We start from the raw sequence: 21,993 nt of genomic DNA on the forward strand, positions 1-21,993 counted from the left end.
CCACATGCTGGTAACCCGTTGGGAAAGACCAATGGTGGACATGATGGCGTCTCGCCTCAACAAAAAACTGGACAGGTATTGCGCCAGGTCAAGAGATCCGCAGGCAATAGCTGTGGACGCGCTGGTAACGCCTTGGGTGTACCAGTCGGTGTATGTGTTTCCTCCTCTGCCTCTCATACCAAAAGTATTGAGAATTATACGGCAAAGAGGCGTAAGAACGATACTAGTGGTTCCGGATTGGCCAAGGAGGACTTGGTACCCGGAACTTCAAGAGATGATCACGGAAGATCCGTGGCCTCTACCTCTAAGGAGGGACTTGCTTCAGCAGGGTCCCTGTCTGTTTCAAGACTTACCGCGGCTGCGTTTGACGGCATGGCGGTTGAACGCCGGATCCTAAAGGAAAGAGGCATGCCGGAAGAAGTCATTCCTACTTTGATTAAAGCAAGGAAGGAAGTAACCGTGCAACATTATCACCGAATTTGGCGAAAATATGTTGCGTGGTGCGAAGATCGGAGTGCTCCGACGGAGGAATTTCAACTGGGTCGATTCCTACATTTCCTGCAATCAGGATTGTCAATGGGTCTCAAATTGGGATCTATTAAGGTTCAAATTTCGGCCCTGTCGATTTTCTTTCAAAAAGAATTGGCTTCAGTCCCTGAAGTCCAGACCTTTGTTAAGGGAGTGCTGCATATACAGCCTCCTGTGGTGCCTCCAGTGGCACCGTGGGATCTAAATGTGGTTTTGGACTTCCTAAAATCTCATTGGTTTGAACCACTAAAAAAGGTGGATTTGAAATATCTCACATGGAAAGTGACCATGCTTCTAGCCCTGGCTTCTGCCAGGAGAGTGTCAGAATTGGCAGCTTTATCTTACAAAAGCCCATATCTGATTTTCCATTCGGACAGGGCAGAACTGCGAACTCGTCCGCATTTTCTCCCTAAGGTGGTGTCAGCATTTCATCTGAACCAGCCTATTGTAGTGCCTGCGGCTGCAAGTGACTTGGAGGACTCCAAGTTACTGGACGTTGTCAGAGCATTAAAAATATATATTGCAAGGACAGCTGGAGTCAGAAAATCTGACTCGTTGTTTATATTGTATGCACCCAACAAGATGGGTGCTCCTGCGTCTAAGCAGACGATTGCTCGTTGGATCTGTAGCACAATCCAACTTGCACATTCTGTGGCAGGCTTGCCACAGCCTAAATCTGTAAAGGCCCACTCCACAAGGAAGGTGGGCTCATCTTGGGCGGCTGCCCGAGGGGTCTCGGCATTACAACTTTGCCGAGCAGCTACGTGGTCAGGGGAGAACACGTTTGTAAAATTTTACAAATTTGATACTCTGGCTAAGGAGGACCTGGAGTTCTCTCATTCGGTGCTGCAGAGTCATCCGCACTCTCCCGCCCGTTTGGGAGCTTTGGTATAATCCCCATGGTCCTTTCAGGAACCCCAGCATCCACTAGGACGATAGAGAAAATAAGATTTTACTTACCGATAAATCTATTTCTCGGAGTCCGTAGTGGATGCTGGGCGCCCATCCCAAGTGCGGATTATCTGCATAAGTTGTACATAGTTATTGTTAACTAATTCGGGTTATTGTTAAAGGAAGCCATCTTTCAGAGGCTCCGCTGTTATCATACTGTTAACTGGGTTTAGATCACAAGTTGTACGGTGTGATTGGTGTGGCTGGTATGAGTCTTACCCGGGATTCAAAATCCTCCCTTATTGTGTACGCTCGTCCGGGCACAGTACCTAACTGGAGTCTGGAGGAGGGTCATAGGGGGAGGAGCCAGTGCACACCACCTGATCGGAAAGCTTTACTTTTTGTGCCCTGTCTCCTGCGGAGCCGCTATTCCCCATGGTCCTTTCAGGAACCCCAGCATCCACTACGGACTCCGAGAAATAGATTTATCGGTAAGTAAAATCTTATTTTTATATGTGTTTTGATTTTAAGTGTTTGTTTAAATTAAAACAGAGATTGTTTTTACATAACACTAGACACATGCCTTATTTCCTACCAATCATGGCTCAATCATAATGTTTTATGTGGGTGTTATCTGACAAGCGCCAATCAGGAGTAGTCCTCTTTCTGTATTGCATATATCCATTTCTATTTTTGGGCTCAACAGGGGAGCCCTGTGACCACCCCTAGGCCAGCTAAAGTCTATACAGCGCATTTTTTCTACCTCAACCCCATTTTGACAATGCAGCAAAAGACTACCTTACACCTCAGTTTTTGACCCTGCACCAAAAGACTTCGGCCACCGCAGGAAAAAAAAAAACATTCAACCATATTAAGCCCCACACAGTAATGCCCCTTGCATCATATTATGCCCCCTGCACCATATTATGCCACTCACAGCAATGCCCGTGATACATTATGCCCTACAGTAAGGTTTATAATTACTTAAGGTTTCATGCGCTGGGTGTCATGCTCGTTGCCAGGGGTTTCATGGGCTGGGTGTCATGCCCACTGCCAGGGGTTTTATGTGCCAGGTGTTGTGCTTATTGCCAGGGGTTTCATGCGCTGGGTGTCATGCTTGTTGCCAGGGGTTTCATGCTCTGGGTGTCATGCTCATTGCCAGGGGTTTCATGCGCTGGGTATCATGCTTGTTGCCAGGGGTTTCATGCTCTTGGTGTCATGCTCATTGCAAGGGGTTTCATGCACTGGGTGTCATACTTGTTGCCAGCGGTTTTATGCTCTGGGTGTCATGCTTATTGCCAGGGGTGTGTAATGCTCATTACAAGGGGTTTTTATGCTCTGGGTGAATGACGTGGTTGAATCATGATGTCACGATGCAACGGCATAGTTTTAGATGCACGGTATCAAAAATTTAAGCATCAGGTTTCGGGGTGGTGGCTAAAATGATGCAAAGAGATGTTGTGTCTTATAGGAGAGTCACAGGCAGTTGTGTACAAGACACACAGCTGCACCCACATAGGAGGCCATACTGAGATGGACAAACTGCACCTGCTTCAGTAATGGTGCAGCTACAGTATATTAGTTTTGTTTTGTGGCATACACATTCGGATGCATGGATGTACACCTGGGAAGTGCTTTGTAGCAGCATTAGCATAAAGTCACAGATGCAACTGCAGCAAACGATGCAAGGAAGGCAGCGACTGCGTCTGACTCAAAATCAGTCCCAGAACCTCCATATTTTTCTCCAGATCGCAAATGAACCCCACTGTCCTATGTAGGATTCTCCAATGATAGCAGATGTTCCAACATAATTACAGATTGCTCTGCTCCAACTTATTTCCAATTTCCCACTTATTTTTCTGTTGCAATTACATGTGCATTGAATAATTGATGAGTAGGTGGTGGGGTCTTTAAGCATCTAGAATTTTATTATTATTATTATTATTACTATAGTACCACAAAATCTGCAAAGCCATATAGTTGGCAGGTAGAGTATATTACAATACAAAAACTAACAGGCATAGTACTGAACAGGAAGCGGTTATGTGACCGACCGCCGGTCACTATACCGATGCCGGCATCCCACACGGGTAAAAACCCGACTATTACCACTCGTGGGTGTCCTCGACACCGATAGAGTGGGAATAGAACCTGTGGTGAGTGCAGCGCAGCGAGCCCCCAAGGGACTTGCGCTCACACATCCCCACCCGCCGGCAACCTAAACTCCGGGATCCCCGCATCGGTACAATCTCCCAACCGCTGGTCACCTATACCCAGCCCTACTGAACTTATAAGATGAGTAATACTGTACAAAGATGTATTAGGCTACATACAGTACAACATGGTTGAGTCACATTATTATGACCACCAGCTAATAGCCAGAGTTACCGCTTCAGAGCCCCATGCGCAGCAGGGTTCACAGAACTGTTGTTTTAGACACACGTCTAGTAGCCACCAGGTACATTTTGACGGTGAGCTGTTACTTTGTAGCGTGTCGGCCGGCCCTCACACACCTTCGTAGCTGACGTTCACCTCTCACATCAATGGCACATGGTGCTCCGCAGTTTCCACGTCGGTTATTCACAATGGTGCCATTTGTTCAGTCACGATACACCTTCACCACAGCAACACGCGGACAGTTCACAAACTGCGCTGTTCCAGAAATACTGCCACCCTAGGCCTGAAAGCCGATAATCATCCCTTTTTGCAACTCAGATAAATCGCCCCTTTTACCCATGAAAGCAACGAGTGATATGTGCCTATCGCACACCTTATATACCCACCAAGCCAGCGCACAACATGTAATGTACTTCACGGGCCACGTGCTACCGACGTCAAATCTAGGAAGTGGTCATAATAATGTGACTTGACCGTCTATATGACAACGTTGTAAAATATAAAACATGCTGGGGGATAATTTACAAGAACACAGAGTTAGGAGAGGGAGGAGCAGAATAGGTAGACAGGAGAAGGAAAGGCTCATGGGGGTCATTCCGAGTTGATCGCTAGATGCCGTTGTTCGCAGCGCAGCGATCAGGCTAAAAATCGGCATTTCTGCGCATGCGTATGGTGCGCACTGCGCACGCATGTCGTACTTTCACAAAAGCCAATGTAGTTTTACACAAGCTCTAGTGACGCTTTTCAGTTGCACTGCTGATCGTTGAGTGATTGACAGGAAGTGGGTGTTTCTGGGCGGAAACTGACCGTTTTCGGGGAGTGTGTGTAAAATCGCAGGAGTGCCAGAGAAAAACACAGGAGTGGCTGGGGAAATGGGGGAGTGGCTGGCCGAACGCTGGGCGTGTTTGTGACGTCAAAACAGGAACTAAATAGTCTGAAGTGATCACAAGGTAGGAGTACGTCTGCAGCTACTCAGAAACTGCACAATTTTTTTTTGTAGCAATGCTGCGATCCTTTCGTTCGCACTACTGCAAAGCTAAGATACACTCCCAGAGGGCGGCGGCTTAGTGTTTGCACTGCTGCTAAAGGCAGCTAGCGAGCGAACAACTCGGAATGACCCCCAATGACCGCTTACAACTGAATGGAAACAGGGCAAAGCTGAGAGAAGGTCAGCAAGGGGCACATGGGGGGTAATTCAGAGTTTATCGCAGCAGCAAATTTGTTAGCAGTTGGGCAAAACCATGTGCACTGCAGGGGGGGGGGGTGCAGATATAACACGTGCAGAGAGAGTTAGATTTGGGTGGGGTGTGTTCAAATTGAAATCTAGATTGCAGTGTAAAAATAAAGCAGCCAGTATTTACTCTGCACTGAAACAATATAACCCACCCAAATCTAACTCTCTCTGCAAATGTTATATCTGCCCAACCTGCAGTGCACATGGGCCCTCATTCCGAGTTGTTCGCTTGCTAGCTGCTTTTAGCAGCATTGCACACGCTAGGCCGCCGCCCTCTGGGACTGTATCTTAGCTTAGCAAAATAGCGAACGAAAGATTAGCAGAACTGCTGCTAAATAATTCCTTGCAGTTTCTGAGTAGCTCCGGACCTACTCCTAGACTACGATTACCTCAGTCCGTTTAGTTCCTGGTTTGACGTCACAATCACGCCCTGCGTTTGACCAGCCACGCCCCCGTTTCTCCAGCCACTCCTGCGTTTTTATCTGGTATGCCTGCGTTTTTTAGCACACTCCCGGAAAATGGCCAGTTTCCGCCCAGAAACACCCACTTGTCAATCACACTACGAACACTCGAGTGATGAAAAAACATTGCTCGAGCTTGTGTAAATCTACAAAGTTTTGTGTGAAAGTACTTAGCGCATGCGCGCTGCATACCATGCGCATGCGCATTTTTGCTGTTTTATTACTTAATCGCTGCATTGCGAAAATCGGCAGTGAGCGAACAACTCGGAATGACCCCATCGTTTTACCCAACTGCTAACAAATTTGCTGCTGCGATCAACTCTGAATTACCCCCATAGTGAGAATGTAGAGGCCTACCCACTGAGAGCAGCGAACAGTTTTTAATGAGCGTTTACAATAATAGAGGCATTTGGACCGTCTTATTATATATGGATTGTATTCCCTGCTTACTGCATTAGGAAATTAAATGCGAAAGGAGCAGAGCAGAAATGGGTCATATTGCACTGTATGCTGTAGCACTGCTGTCCCACTGTCCTAATTAGATTATGGAATAAATTAGACTAAACTGAGCAGTATGTTTGGAGACAAAATATGAAAGTTTCATTAAATAAAGGGCGTGTTCCTAAAGCGTGTGTTGAATTTTAACTCTTTCCACCAAGTACTAAGTACTAAGAATGATTGTGGGGTCTGTGCCAAGTACCATGAAGTAGGCACTCAACTGAAACGTAGGGGCATCTGGGCACAAAAGGAAGGAGTGTTGGTCTGCACATTTAGTGGTTTATATCTGACCTTTAAAGGGGGTACACTTGTAGCGATTTTTGCTTAATTTCTAAGCAATCTGACTATGGGCCTAATTCAGACCTGATTGCTAGGGTGCGTTTTTTGCATCCCTGCGATCAGTTAGTCACCGTCTACAGGGAAGGGGGAAATCGCTGTGCAGGGGTGCAATCGCATGTGCAGGAGAGCTGCACAAACAGAAATTTGTGCAGTCTCTGCACAGCCCAGCACTTACTATTCCAGTGCGATGATCAGGGCCGGAGCTGAAGTCAGAAACTCCCTCCAAACGCCTGTTCCCTCCTGCGTTTCTGTGGGCACTCCTTAAAAACGGTCAGTTGTCACCCACAGACGGCCTTGCGATCACCCGTGCGATCACTTTTCTTACACCATCCTGTTGCTACCCACCGATCCCCGTTGCTGCGGACCGACGCGCCTGCGCATTGCGGTGCATACGCATGCACAGTTCAGACCTGATCGCAGGCTGTACAAAAACGCAGCCTAGCGATCAGGTCTGAATTAGGCCCTATATTGCTTAGAAATTAAGCACACATTGCCCCATGTGTTTGCCCCATAGCGATAGTGATGCGCGACCCCGCACATTGCTATCGCCGGCTCAGATCATTCAAACATGCAGGCAAGAGCTAGTTAGATTGCCTATCATGTGCATAAAGAACAATGGTTAGCACAGATTGCTCAGCAGACATGGCTGTGTGTATAGCGTTGTATAGTGATGTGAGCTGAGCAATCTGTGCTAACTAGATTGCTTAGCACACAGGCAAAATTCGCTCCATCTGTACCCCCCTTTACAGTATAGTAACAGGCTTGCTGATTTGTCCTGCAACATCCATAATGTCACAGCAGATTAACTGACGGCAATTTAGGGATTTTGAGGAGGAAAAAAAACAATACCAGCATTTAGTGTAACTAATAAAATAAACTACAGTATCTATATTAAATATTTAACAAAAGTTAAGCTGGGTACACACTAGACGATTTTGTAAACGATTTTGCAGATTCCAATGGGATCAGTATGATTTACCTACAATCAAAATCCCAACGGTCAAAATACCGAAAGCAAATGACTGATGTTCAAAATACCGACAAGGTCAAATTACCGTCATTTAAAATGTCGACACGGTCAAGATACCGACATTTAAAATGACGACAAGCTGAAAAGTCGACATGAGTGGTTTTTTTTTCAATGTTGGTGTGTATGTCGACATAGGTCAACACAGACACCATATAAGTGTACCACGTCCCCTCGCATGGCTCGCTGCGCTCGGCACACTATTATATTCCCCCTCCACGTCCACTGGGATGGTAAAGTATGAACAAGTTGGTTTCAATGAAAAAATCATATCGATTTTTTGACCTGTCGACATGTTAAATGTCGGAATTTTGACCATGCCAGTATTTTGACCTTGTCTGTATTTTGACCATCGGTCAATGATTGTCAGTATTTTGACCGTCGGGATTTTGATTGTAGGTAAATTTCATCCGATTACAATGGATCGGAACAACAAATCGGCCAGTGTGTACCCACTATTAGAATACCCCTGCAGTCATCAGCGACGTCCTCTGGCCAAACCAACATGCAGCAAAATCTGACGATATCGTCAACAACAGCATACTCCTGGATGTGGCCACCAACGATATCTTTTGCAAGATTGCACAGTGTATACGCCCTATGGACCCTATTCAGGTTGAGTTGCAGCTTCTGCTAAGAATTAGAATCTACTACTGAGTACGATCGCATGCCGGGGGCCGCCCAGCACGGTGCAAGGCCTCCCAGCATTCAAAGTCCTGCCCAGAAATGTGATCACAATTCAATTATGATCGCACAGATTGAGAAATTAGGGATGATCCCCTGCATACGCAGCATGGCATTGCTTCCACTTTTGGGTCCCAGTGGCTGCGTGTGACGTCACGCAGCAGCCCCGAAATAATCCAGACACGCCTCTGTTGTCCGGACGATGCCCCCCGACAGCCGCAGCTATAGTGTGATCATATCCTTCTGTGAATGTTTGCGCATGCGCAGATTGCGATTTCCGGGAGTTCAAGGAAAATCGTTGATGACATTGCCTAGTTTGCTAGTCGTCTAATGTGTACCCAGCTTTAGGCATTTTGTTAGATCACATTTGGTTGACATTACTGTAAGATGGTGAAGGTTACTGAAGGTGGTGCAGTTACTTGCTATATACTGTAAGACAAAGATCCCTGCTGACAATTGAGGTTGTTAGTTATAGCTATTGGGTTTAATTGTCATAGATAAATTAGTTATCGGTGTTGAAGCAGTTTGTTTATTTTTACCCATTTTCTGACATTTCATCTTTAGCCAACTATTGATACCTTAGCTATGGGATAAGTGGCATATCTGCTATTTGTGATGAAATAACAATGCTTCTGGCACTTCTGCTCTTCTCTTACAGACATTACGGCTGCAGCAGACATGAGCCAGTGTCTGAAGTACTGTCCTCTGAGAATACCATGCTGGTTATCTGGAAGCAGGGGATGTACAGCTACTACGATCCTTTCATGCTCACAGTGCTCCCTCTGCCTATCAGAAGTGAGAAAAGGAAAATAATAATAATAATAATAGTAATAATAATAATAATAATATTGGGTTGAGGGAAGGTAAATGAAAATATTAGTGAAATGGAAGTGAAGGTTTCAGGATTCCAATGTGTATACAAGCAAAAAAAATAGGAGCGGGTTTGGCGCTGCCATTATGTGAACCAAAGCGGCCACATAGAGTGTCAACATTTAGGGGTGCATAAAATACTGATTTTGATATAAAGATGCCCAATAAATGAACAGACGCTAATGAAAGTCGGGATGTAGTTATGTGACGGGCAGTCAGGAGATCGCCTGTCACAATAACGACGGCTATATCCCACAGCCCTGTAAATCCTGACAGTCGGAATGCCGACTAGCAGGAACTATTCCCACTCGTGGGTGTCCACGACACCCATAGAGTGGGAATAGAAACTGTGGCGAGCGCAGCCCGCAAGGGGCTTCATTGCATTCACCACCCCCCGCAGGCATTCTGCTGCCGGGATCCCGTGGTCGGTATGCTGACTGCCAGGATCCCCAGCATTGGTAAGGCATACCCAACCCAAATGGTATAATAGTCACTTTGAGGCGATTCAGTTGTGGTGTGCACCCCCTGCTGGATGTCTATCAGAGCTATTCAATTGTTGCCTCGGTCAGAAGCCCATTAGCTGCAGCAGCCCAGGGCCCCCTCACGTTAGGCAGGTGGTGGTCACACAATCAGAGCGGTGAGGCAGCATTCTCTACCTGCCTCCTAGCCTGCAGCCAGACAGTGAATGATTGTCAGCATGTTGATCAGTGGATGGCTGGAGCTATCCACCAATCAGAGTGCTGACAGCCTGTCACTGTATGGAAGCATGTGGAGAGATGGCGCTGGACTGCAGGAGGAGCACGTTTTTGTTTTTTTATTTGTTCCCACAAATGTGTGTGTAGGAGCCTCAGTGCATTGCTTTGCTCAGGGCCTTTGATGTTGTTAAGATGGCCCTGGGGGGAAAACACTGGGAAGGGGAATGGGGGTGGGGGGGGTTACCAGTGCTATTTCACTGGAACTGAGCAGAAAATGCTTACCAAAAAGAATGAACAAAGGGCAAGGACATCTAAGGTAATATTCTCCGAAATATGACCCGTGCCACGCGCTAGTCCAGGGAGGCAGAGGGAGATTAGGGAGGTAAATGTGTGGCTTAGGGATTGGTGCAGGAAAGAGGGGTTTGTGTTCCTGGAACACTGGGCGGACTTCTCAGTCAGGCGCCATCTCTTTTGTCGTGACGGATTGCACCTGACTGAGGAGGGGGCAGCGGTGCTGGGGGGAAGGATGGTTAGAAGGCTGGAGGAGATTTTAAACTAGGAGCCTGGGGGGAGGGTTTAGCTAGAAACTACGGGTCATGCAGTGAGAATAGTGGGGATGGCGGTAGTAAACGAAATGGGCGAGAAGTTGGGGTGAGGGTAAGAGCAGGCGGTAAGGTTACTAACATGGGTACTAAAAGAGATTTTACCAAAGCACTAACCAATGACGATTACAGATCATCATTGCTACATAAGGTGAAAGATGTCCCTAACGCAAGGGGAAATACTTATCTTAGTTGTATGTATGTGAACGCTAGAAGCATTACTGGTAAAAAGGGTGAACTTGAAATACTTGCAGCAAGCAAGCAGTATGATATTATAGGCATTACTGAAACTTGGTGGGATGAATCTCATGATTGGACAGTCAATCTAGAGGGCTATACACTGTTTAGGAGAGACAGACTAAATAAAAAGGGTGGGGGGGTGTAAAGCCGTTTTTAAAAACTGATATACGGGAAGATATTCAGGAGGGGACTGTAAACACTGTCGAGACATTATGGGTAGAAATTGCATGCGGGGAAAAAGGAATAAAAAAGTTAGTATTGGGTGTATGCTATAGGCCGCCTGGTATCAACGTATCTGATGAGGAATTGTTACTAAAGCAAATTGAAAGAGCAGCAGGAGTAGGAGACATAGTAGTGATGGGAGATTTTAACTATCCAGAGATAAACTGGAAAAACGATTCATGTGATACTGCTAGGGGCAATATGTTTTTAAACACAATTAATGATAACTACTTAGTTCAACTAATTGAGGAGCCAACTAGGTACAATGCAATATTAGACCTGGTATTAACAAACAACGGGGATTTGGTATCAGGTATTATAGTAGGGGAACCCATAGGAAACAGTGACCACAATATGGTCACATTCAATATCAGTTTTCATAAACAGTCCTATACTGGCTCAACTAGGACTCTAAACTTTAGCAAAGCAAATTTGAAAAGATGAGGGTATTTTTCAGGGATATTGAATGGTAAGGTTTGTTTTTAGGAAAAAATACTACGGAGAAATGGGAGGTACTAAAATTCCTGCTAGCTAAAAATACACTCAAATTTATTCCTACGAGCAGCAAAAAAAGGAATAAAAATCATAAACCGATGTGGCTTAACAAAAAGATAAAGGAATTTATGGGCAAGAAAATTAGAGCATTTAAAAAATACAAATCTGATGGGGAAGCAGAGTCATTTCAGCACTATAAGGAATGTAACAAAATTTGCAAAAAGGAAATAAGAGCAGCTAAAGTAGAAACTGAAAAACTATTAGCAAAGGAAAGCAAAGCGAATCCCAAAAAATTCTTTAAATACATTAATAGCAAGAGATTAAAGAAGGAGAGTATAGGCCCTTTAAAAGACAAGTTGGGAGTCTTAAGCAAAAATGATAATAACATAGCAGACACACTAAATGAGTTTTTTTCAACAGTATTTACTAGAGAGGACCCAATTCAGGGACTAACACATAATCTCAATAATGAGAATATCCCACTGATAGGTACTTATTTATGCGTGGAAGTAGTCTGTGACCGATTAAAACATTTAAAGATTAATAAGTCACCAGGTCCCGATGGTATCCACCCAAGGGTTCTAATGGAGCTTCACTCTAAACTTGCAAAACCGCTATTTTTGATCTTTAAGGATTCAGTAATATCAGGTATGGTTCCCAAAGACTGGCGTATAGCGGAAGTAGTGCCTATATTCAAAAAGGGAAGTAAAGCTGAACCAGGTAATTATAGACCAGTTAGTCTTACATCTATAGTGGGGAAAGTATTGGAAGGTATTCTAAGAGATAGTATTCAGAAGTTCCTTGAAGTCAATAAGGTCATTAAAAGGAATCAACATGGGTTTATGAAGGACAGATCCTGTCAAACCAATTTACTTGGCTTTTATGAAACAGTAAGCGCAAACCTAGATCAGGGTAAAGAGGTGGATGTAATCTTTTTAGATTTTGCCAAAGCATTCGACACTGTACCACACATGAGACTTATCTACAAGCTACAAGAATCAGGGCTAGGAAGCACAATATGCACTTGGGTCAAAAACTGGTTAGATAATAAGGAGCAGCGCATTGTGGTTAATGGATCTTTTTCAACTTGGACTGAAGTGCTAAGTGGTGTGCCGCAAGGCTCAGTATTAGGACCGCTATTGTTCAATATTTTCATTAACGACCTAACAGAAGGTCTAGAGAGCATGGTGTCAATTTTTGCAAATTGTGTAAAGATATAAATGCGGAGGGGGATGCTGAGTCGCTTCAGAACGACTTAGTTAAATTAGAAGCTTGGGCAGCGAAATGGAGAATGCACTTCAATTCAGACAAGTGTAAGGTAATGCACTGTGGTAACAAGAACAAAAATAACACCTACCTACTAAATGGGGTAAAATTAGGGGATTCTGTAATGGAAAAGGACTTAGGCGTCCTCATAGATAGCAAACTAAGCAGTAGTACCCAAAGTAGGACTGCAGCAAAGAAGGCTAATAAGATATTAGCATGCATAAAACGGGGAATTGATGCTAGGGACGAGAGTATTATACTCCCATTATATAAATCACTTGTGAGGCCACACCTTGAATACTGTGTACAATTCTGGGCACCTTACTACAAAAAGGATATCCTGGAGCTAGAAAAGGTTCAAAGGCGGGCAACCAAACTAATTAAGGGTATGGAGACCCTGGAATACGAGGAAAGGCTTGCAAGACTAGGCATCTTTACACTGGAAAAGAGGAGATTAAGAGGGGACATGATCAACATTTACAAATATATAAGGGGACATTATACAGATCTTGCGCAGGACCAGTTTTTGGTTAGATCAACACAGAGAACTCGTGGATACTCGCTCAGGTTAGAGGAGAGGAGATTCCGCACAATACGGCGTAAAGGCTTTTTTACGGTAAGGACGATACGTTTTTGGAATTCCCTGCCTGAGGGAGTTGTAATGACAGACTCAGTCAACACCTTTAAGAATGGGTTAGATAAATTCCTAATGGATAAGGATATCCAGGGTTACGGGGCATAGTCACGCACTATGGTTATTATAAAAAAGAGGGGTAAAACGTAACGGCAGTCATCAACTTCAGTCAAAATTTTCTACAAAATAATCATGCATAGGAGACCACAAATAGGTTGAACTCAATGGACAATTGTCTTTTTCCAACCTTAGATACTATGTTACTATGGAAATATTTTACATGTAACTAACACTGCAATGTACCGGCTCACGGCACTACACGCCACTGATCACCCGCTCATTTGGTGGAGCGGTGTGAGACGGACGGGTGAGGAAGACGGGGTGGTGCAGGGGGGTCGGTCTCCTCGGCCGGGGCGAGGTTCTGATTTCTTGGGGGGGGGGGGGCGGTACTTGGAGGTGGGGAGATGGCGGTTTCTGTGGTAAATGTCTGTAACGTGAGCCCTCCCCTGTACAGCACCGCTGGGACATCACACAAAGCTCCTATATATTTGCCCAGATCTGTGACTCTGACTCCGCCCAGCGTTGTGACTCTGCCCAGCGTTATAGACACAGTCACTCTGGGCTAATATATAAGAGATGGGAAAGCACATTTTAGGCCTGAGTTAGAGTCGCTGTGCCGATTGCTGTTGGCCGATGTTTTAGTACATGTGTCTGATTCGCACTGCACATGTGTGAATAGAACGAATTTGGATGCAGGAAATGTGGTATTATGGGAATTTCTGAGGGATAACAGGGGTGGCTATGCAGACATGGACATGTCACGGGCATGTCACTGAAGGTGACACACACAACCAACCATACAGGATGCCACACTCAGATGGAGAAACTGCACCTGCCACAGGGCTGATGCAAGTTTTGATGGGGCATCCGACACTGAGGTAAATTTACTAAGGTGGGAGTTTTTTTTAGAACTGGTGATGTTACTCATCCAATCAGATTCTACTTAACATCTAGCTGCTTCTAGAAAATAATAGATAGAATCTGATTGGCTGCTATGGGCAACATCACCAGTTCTAGAATATTCCCACATTAGTAAATTTACCCCCATTGCGTTTAAAGATGCCTAGATGGATATGTACTACTGGAAGACTCTGCAAGTGTTGTCAAGTCTCCCCTCCTGTGAGCATCCCATTCATTAAAGGACTGCTGGAAATTTGTATTACACTTTGATAAATGTCCCCTCAGATGTGCCTACTCCACCCCTTCTATCTCATTACAATGATCTAATTCTATAAAGCGGGTGTATAACTACAGGCGCTGTTAGCAAGGGACACCCCCCAATCTGCCCATCTACTCCTAACAAAAGATGCTAAATGTTGCACCTCAAAAGTCTAGATGTAGTGATCCCCTGTATTAAACACATAAGATAGGATAGAAAGTGGGAAGCACAGGACCTGAGAGGACCTCGCTAACTGTGTATGTGTGTGTGACATCGCCTTAACCTCCTAACCAGAACATGCAGCAGTTATCCATTATCATATGGCGTCTTAGCCTGAGGCAGCGAAGTGCGTGCAGACATGTCATTTCTGTAATGTAATCAGTGAGTAATACTGGGAACCAGCACAGCATGACCTTGTAGCTCCACCTCATGGCCAATGTACTCAAAGTGGTTGTTGAAATGGTTATAATCAGAACAAATATAATTTGGCATTGTTTGAGGTCATACATAATTTCTCTAATGTTCTAGTGGATGCTGGGGACTCCGTAAGGACCGTGGGGAATAGACGGGCTCCGCAGGAGACATGGGCACTTTAAGAAAGAATTTAGATTCTGGTGTGCTCTGGCTCCTCCCGCTATGTCCCTCCTCCAGACCTCGGTTTGAATCTGCGCCCGGACGAGCTGGGTGCTGTTTAGTTAGCTCTCCTGAGCTTGCTGTAAGAAAGTATTTTGTTAGGTTTTTTTTATTTTCAGGGAGCTCTGCTGGCAACAGACTCCCTGCATCGTGGGACTGAGGGGAGAGAAGCAGCCCTACTCTCTGCAGATAGGTCCTGCTTCTTAGGCTACTGGACACCATTAGCTCCAGAGGGATCGAACACAGGATCTCACCCTCGTCGTCCGATCCCGGAGCCGCGCCGCCGTCCCCCTCGCAGAGCCGGAAGACAAAAGCCGGGTGAAAGAAGCAAGAAGACTTTGAAATCGGCGGCAGAAGACTCCAGTCTTCACTGAGGTAGCGCACAGCACTGCAGCTGTGCGCCATTGCTCCCACACTACACCCACATACTCCGGTCACTGTGAGGGTGCAGGGCGCAGGGGGGGGTGCCCTGGGCAGCAATTAGAGACCTCTTTGGCAAAAGGTTGCATATATACAGTTGGGCACTGTATATATGTATGAGCCCCCGCCAAAAATTGTACATGAAAGCGGGACAGAAGCCCGCCGTCGAGGGGGCGGGGCTTCTTCCTCAGCACTCACCAGCGCCATGTTTTTTCTCCACAGCACCGCTGAGAGGAAGCTCCCCAGCCTCTCCCCTGCAGTTACACGGTAGAAGAGGGTAAAAAGAGAGGGGGGGCACATAATTAGGCGCAAAAATCAATATAAACAGCAGCTACTGGGTTAACATTAAGTTACTGTGTTATTCCTGTGTTAATAGCGCTGGGGTGTGTGCTGGCATACTCTCTCTCTGTCTCTCCAAAGGGCCTTACGGGGGAATTGTCTTCAGATGAGCATTCCCTGAGTGTGTGGTGTGTCGGTACGTGTGTGTCGACATGTCTGAGGTAAAAGGCTCCCCCTAAGGAGGAGATGGAGCAAATATGTGTGTGAGAGGGTGTCTCTGTCGACAACGCCGACACCTGTTTGGATATGTGTAATTAAGTGCTAAGGTGAATTTATTGCACAAAAGATTAGAGAACAGACAGGGAATCTACCCATGTCTGTTCCTATGTCGCAGAGACCTTCAGAGTCTCTCAATGATCACTATCCAAACTAACAGACACTGATATCGACACGGAGTCTGACTCCAGTGTCGACTACGATAATGCAAATTACTGCCAAAATGGCAGAAAAGTATTCAATATATGATTATTGTAATAAAAGATGATTTGCATATCACGGATGACTCATCTGTCCCTGACACAAGGATACACATGTTTAAGGGGAAGAAAGCTGAGGTAAATTTCCCTCCTCTCATGATGAAAAAGAGTGGGAATCTCCAGACAAGAGACTGCAGTTTCCCACAAAGAATTCTCAGGGAGTATCCTTTCCCTACTAGGGCCAGGATACAATGGGAATCTTCCCCTAGGGTGTCACGTTTGCCCAAAAGGTAGCCCTGACGTAACAGCTATCCTCAGGGATCCTGCAGATAGCGTGCACATTCTGGTACACTACTCAGACCGGCGATTGTGTCGGCATGGGTTTATAGCGCTGTGGCAGCGTGGACAGGTACCTTATCAGCAGAGATTGAGACCCTAGTATGTACCGTATTTGCCGGCGTATAAGACGACTTTTTACCCCTGAAAAACATGCCTCCAAGCGGGGGGTCGTCTTATACGCCGGGGGTCGTCTTATACGCCGGGCGGGAAGTTGCGCTGTGGGAAGTCGCGGAACAGGGGCGTGGCCTAGCATAAGGGGGCGTGGCCTCGCGGTCGGACCGCCGTTTTCAGCAATCCAGGGGGTTAAGAAGATGATGTCCCCCGTGAAGTGCCTCTATCTGTACGGTGAGTGTACGGCGCTGCCGGCGGGTGAAGCTGTGTGAAGTCCGGCTCCTACACAGGGACAGGAGCCAGGTGCTGCACGTATTGTTACAGTGCAGCACCCGGCTCATGTCACTGAACAGGAGCCGACATTCAGCAGTGACAGGCGGTGCATAAGAAGGGGGGGGGGGACAGCGGCTTAGGCAGGGGGGACAGCGGCAGCACTGCAGGGAAGCAGCAGGTGAGGGGGGCTTACAACTTTATGTGGTGGGTTAATACTGGTACTACAGGTACCTTGGATTCAAGGGCGGACCAGACAGCTGCTAGTGACAGGGAGACGGCAGGGACCAATCCAATCAGGCTTTGTATACAGCCAACCACAGTACTGCACCATTGTGCGGAAGAGGGGGTAGTCTTATATGGCGAGTACATAACAAACTCTCTATTTTGAGTGGAAATGTTGGGGGGTCGTCTTATACGCCCAGTCGTCTTATACGCCGGCAAATACGGTATATATATATATATATATATATATATATATATATATGTATATATATATAGATATATATATTAAAGATGCTGTCTTAAGAGATATATATATATATATATATATATATATATATATAACATGCCCAAAGAGACATGAGTCTACTGGGTCCTAGAGTCAAAGCTATGTCGATTTCTGCTTGACGTGTCCTGTAGAATATGCAATGGACAGATGATGCCGACTTAAGAGGCATATGGAAGGCTGAGGATTGTGTGGAGAAGGGTTCTCTGACCTGGTCTCCACAGCTATAGCTGGTAATTCTGATATTTTGCCTTATATTCCTGCCCAGCCTAGGAAAGCACGACATTATCAAATGCAGCCTTTCGAACAAAGAAACAAGAAAGTCCGAGGTGCGTCCTTTCTTGCCAGAGGCAGGGGCAGAGGAAAGAAGCTGCACAACACAGCTAGTTCCCAGGAACAGAAGTCCTCCCCGGCCTCTACAAAATCCACCGCATGTCGCTAGGCCTGGTGGGGGCACGCCTTCGTAAGGTCAGCCACAAGTGGGTTCACTCCCTGTTAGATCCCTGGGCAATAGATATTGTGTCTCAGGGATACAAGCTGGACTTTGAGGAGATGCCCCCTCACCGACGGCCCTGCCGGCTTCCCCCCACGAGAGGGAAACAGTGTTAACTGCAATTCACAAATTGTATCTTCAACAGGTGGTGGTCAAGGTTCCCCTCCTTCAACAAGGAGGGGGTTATTATTCGACCATGTTGTAGTCCCGAAACTGGACGGTTCGGTCAGACCCATATTGAATTTAAAATCCCTGAACATATACCTGAAAAGGTTCAAGTTCAAGATGGAATCGCTAAGAGCGGTCATTGCAAGCCTGAAAGGGGGAGATTTTATGGTGACTCTGGATATAAAGGATGCATACCTTCATGTCCCCATTTATCCACCTCATCAGGCGTACCTCAGAATTGCGGTACGGGATTGTCATTACCAATTTTAGACGTTGCCTTTTGGTCTCTCCACGGCCCCGAGAATATTCACCAAGGTAATGGCGGAAATGATGGTGCTCCTGCGGAAGCAAGGTGTCACTATTATCCCGTACTTGGACGATCTCCTCATAAAAGCGAGATCAAGAGAGCAGTTGCTGAACAGCGTATCACTTTCTCTGGAAGTGTAGCGGCAACACAGCTGGATTCTATATATTCCAAAGTCGCAGTTGGTTCCTACAGCTCATCTGCCTCTCCTAGGCATGATCCTAGACACAGACCAGAAAAGGGTTTATCTCCCGATAGAGAGAGCTCAGGAGCTCATGACACTGGTCAGGAATCTATTAAAACCAAAACAGGTGTCAGTGCATCACTGTACTCGAGTCCTGGGAAGGATGGTGGCATCATACGAGGCCATTCCCTTCGGCAGGTTCCATGCGAGGACCTTCCAACGGGACTTACTGGACAAGTGGTCCGGATCACATCTTCAGATGCATCGGTTAATCACCCTATCCCCCAGGGCCAGGGTGTCTATCCTGTGGTGGCTGCAGAGTGCTCACCTTCTCTAAGGTCGCAGATTCGGCATTTAGGACTGGGTCCTGGTGACCACGGATGCAAGCCTCCGAGGGTGGGGCGCAGTCACACAGGGAAGAAATTTCCAAGGGCTGTGGTCAAGTCAGGAGACTTGCCTTCACATCAACATCCTGGAACTAAGGGCCATATACAATGCCCTACGTCAAGCGGAGTCCCTGTTTCGCGACCAACCGGTTCTGATTCAGTCAGACAACATCACCGCAGTGGCTCATGTAAACCGCCAAGGCGGCACAAGGAGCAGGGTGGCGATGGTAGAAGCCACCAGAATTCTTCGCTGGGCGGAGAATCACGTAAGCGCACTGTCAGCAGTGTTCATTCCGGGAGTGGACAACTGGGAAGCAGACTTCCTCAGCAGGCACGACCTCCACCCGGGAGAGTGGGGACTTCATCAAGAAGTCTTCACGCAGATTGCAAGTTGGTGGGAACTGCCACAGGTGGACATGATGGCATCCCGCCTCAACAAAAAGCTGCAGAGATATTGCGCCAGGTCAAGAGACCCTCAGGCGATAGCTGTGGACGCACTGGTGACACCGTGGGTGTTCCAGTCGGTCTATGTATTTCCTCCTCTTCCTCTCATACCCAAGGTGCTGAGAATCATAAGAAAAAGTGGAGTGAGAACAATACTCATTGTTCCGGATTGGCCAAGAAGGACTTGGTATCCAGATCTGCAAGAAATGCTCACAGAGGACCTGTGGCCTCTAAGACAGGACTTGTGCAACAGGGGCCCTGTCTGTTCCAAGACTTACTGCGGCTGCGTTTGACGGCATGGCGGTTGAACGCCGGATCCTAGCAGAAAAAGGCATTCCGAATGAGGTCATTCCTACGCTGATAGAGGCTAGGAAGGATGTGACGGCTCAACATTATCACCGTATATGGCGAAAATATGTGGCTTGGTGTGAGGCCAGGAATGCCCCTACGGAGGAATTCCAGCTGGGCCGTTTCCTTCACTTCTTACAGTCGGGAGTGACTTTGGGCCTTAAATTGGGTTCCATTAAGGTTCAGATTTCGGCCTTATCCATTTTCTTTCAAAAGAACTGGCTTCTCTGCCTGAAGTTCAGACGTTTGTAAAGGGAGTGCTGCATATTCAGCCCCCTTTTGTGCCTCCAGTGGCACCTTGGGATCTTAACGTGGTGTTGAGTTTCCTGAAATCACACTGGTTTGAACCACTCAGAACGGTGGAAGTAAAATATCTCACGTGGAAGGTGGTCATGCTGTTAGCCTTGGCTTCGGCTAGGCGTGTGTCAGAATTGGCGGCTTTGTCACATAAAAGCCCTTATCTGGTTCTCCATGCGGATAGAGTAGAATTGCGGACCCGCCCACAATTTCTGACGAAAGTGGTTTCATCCTTTCATATAAACCAACCTATTGTGGTGCCTGTGGCTACTACTGACTTGGAGGATTCCGAGTCACTGGATGTGGTCAGGGCTTTGAAGGTTTATGTAACCAGAACGGCTAAGGTCAGGAAAACAGAATCTTTGTTTATCCTGTATACTTCCAACAAGCTTGGGGCGCCTGCTTCAAAGCAAACTATTGCTCGCTGGATCTGTAACACGATTCAGCAGGCTCATTCTGCGGCTGGGTTGCCGCTGCCTAAATCAGTTAAGGCCCATTCCACAAGGAAGGTGGGCTCTTCTTGGGCGGCTGCCCGAGGGGTCTCGGCATTACAGCTTTGCCGAGCGGCTACTTGGTCAGGTTCAAACACCTTTGCAAAGTTCTACAAGTTTGATACCCTGGCTGAGGAGGACCTTGTGTTTGCTCATTCGGTGCTGCAGAGTCATCCGCACTCTCCCGCCCGTTTGGAAGCTTTGGTATAATCCCCATGGTCCTTACGGAGTCCCCAGCATCCACTAGGACGTTAGAGAAAATAAGATTTTACTTACCGGTAAATCTACTTCTCGTAGTCCGTAGTGGATGCTGGGCGCCCGTCCCAAGTGCGGACTTCTTCTGCAATGCTTGTATATAGTTATTGCTTAAATAAGGGTTATGTTATAGTTGCATCAGGGTTTATCTGATGCTCTGTGATTGTTCATACTGTTAACTGGGTAAAGTTATCACAAGTTATACGGCGTGATTGGTGTGGCTGGTATGAGTCTTACCCTGGATTCCCAAAATCCTTTCCTTGTACTGTCAGCTCTTCCGGGCACAGTTTCTCTAACTGAGGTCTGGAGGAGGGACATAGAGGGAGGAGCCAGAGCACACCAGAATCTAAATTCTTTCTTAAAGTGCCCATGTCTCCTGCGGAGCCCGTCTATTCCCCATGGTCCTTACGGAGTCCCCAGCATCCACTACGGACTACGAGAAATAGATTTACCGGTAAGTAAAATCTTATTATAAATGTTATTACATGTGAGGTGCACACAGTATTACTAATGTTTAAATAAATATTTTACATGTTTTCATAGACCCACTAAGACCTGTCTGGTCTGTCATTCTAAGGCAGACACATATGAAGAACGCACGTTACATGGCCAAATTATAATTTGCTTTCATACAGTATTCATGCTACTGTTGTCATAACATTTGCAGGCATTGAACATGTTACTGAAGCATTTCCAGTGCTCTCTGCATGCAGCTGTTTTTTTAGAGACAATCATAATTTCAGCCATGAAAGAGGTTCAGCAATGGCACCCTGGCAGCATGGCACTTGGATAGAACTAAGATGTACTATTATGAGTTAGGCTATTCATAGCTATGCTATAACTAAAATACACAGGCATGTAAATACTGCACATTATGGATCTATACAGACACTTTGTGGCGAAAATGGACATGTTTTTCCAAATATGTACACATGATGCCCAAACAGAGGAAAATGTATCATTTTTGCACCAATTAGTAAAAGAAAAAAATTGCACATAATGTATTTCAATTATATGTTTTACCATACAGCTTTCTATATAGCTCTGTTGCATAACAACATTTACAAGGTTAGCCATTTATACCAAGATCATTTTGTATACTGGTCAAACAAATATTGTTGGTGCACTTAAATAGTTCTCATAATACATTATCTATAACCAAGGGCAGCTACAGTAGTTTATCTAGATGTTGTATATATCAGCAAGGCCATTTTAATGTATAGGCACCTCGGGGGGCCCATGATTGTAGGGGCCTTCGAGCAGGCGTGGCTGGGCCAGAGGGCAT

General features: G+C 46.2%; 1 protein-coding gene across 5 annotated transcripts in view; it reads left to right on the top strand.

Annotated features, from left to right (window-relative positions):
• Nucleotides 1–21,993, top strand: part of TMPRSS6 (transmembrane serine protease 6) — a 377,861-nt gene that overhangs the window by 216,095 nt on the left and 139,773 nt on the right. For all 5 annotated transcript variants that reach the window (XM_063940656.1, XM_063940657.1, XM_063940658.1 and 2 more), the window contains one exon: nucleotides 8,718–8,854. In XM_063940656.1, the coding sequence (XP_063796726.1) occupies nucleotides 8,718–8,854 (137 nt within the window). The remainder of the gene's footprint in view (nucleotides 1–8,717; nucleotides 8,855–21,993) is intronic.

The sequence above is a fragment of the Pseudophryne corroboree genome, chromosome 9, assembly GCF_028390025.1.
Source record: "Pseudophryne corroboree isolate aPseCor3 chromosome 9, aPseCor3.hap2, whole genome shotgun sequence".
Taxonomy (NCBI): Eukaryota; Metazoa; Chordata; class Amphibia; order Anura; family Myobatrachidae; genus Pseudophryne; species Pseudophryne corroboree.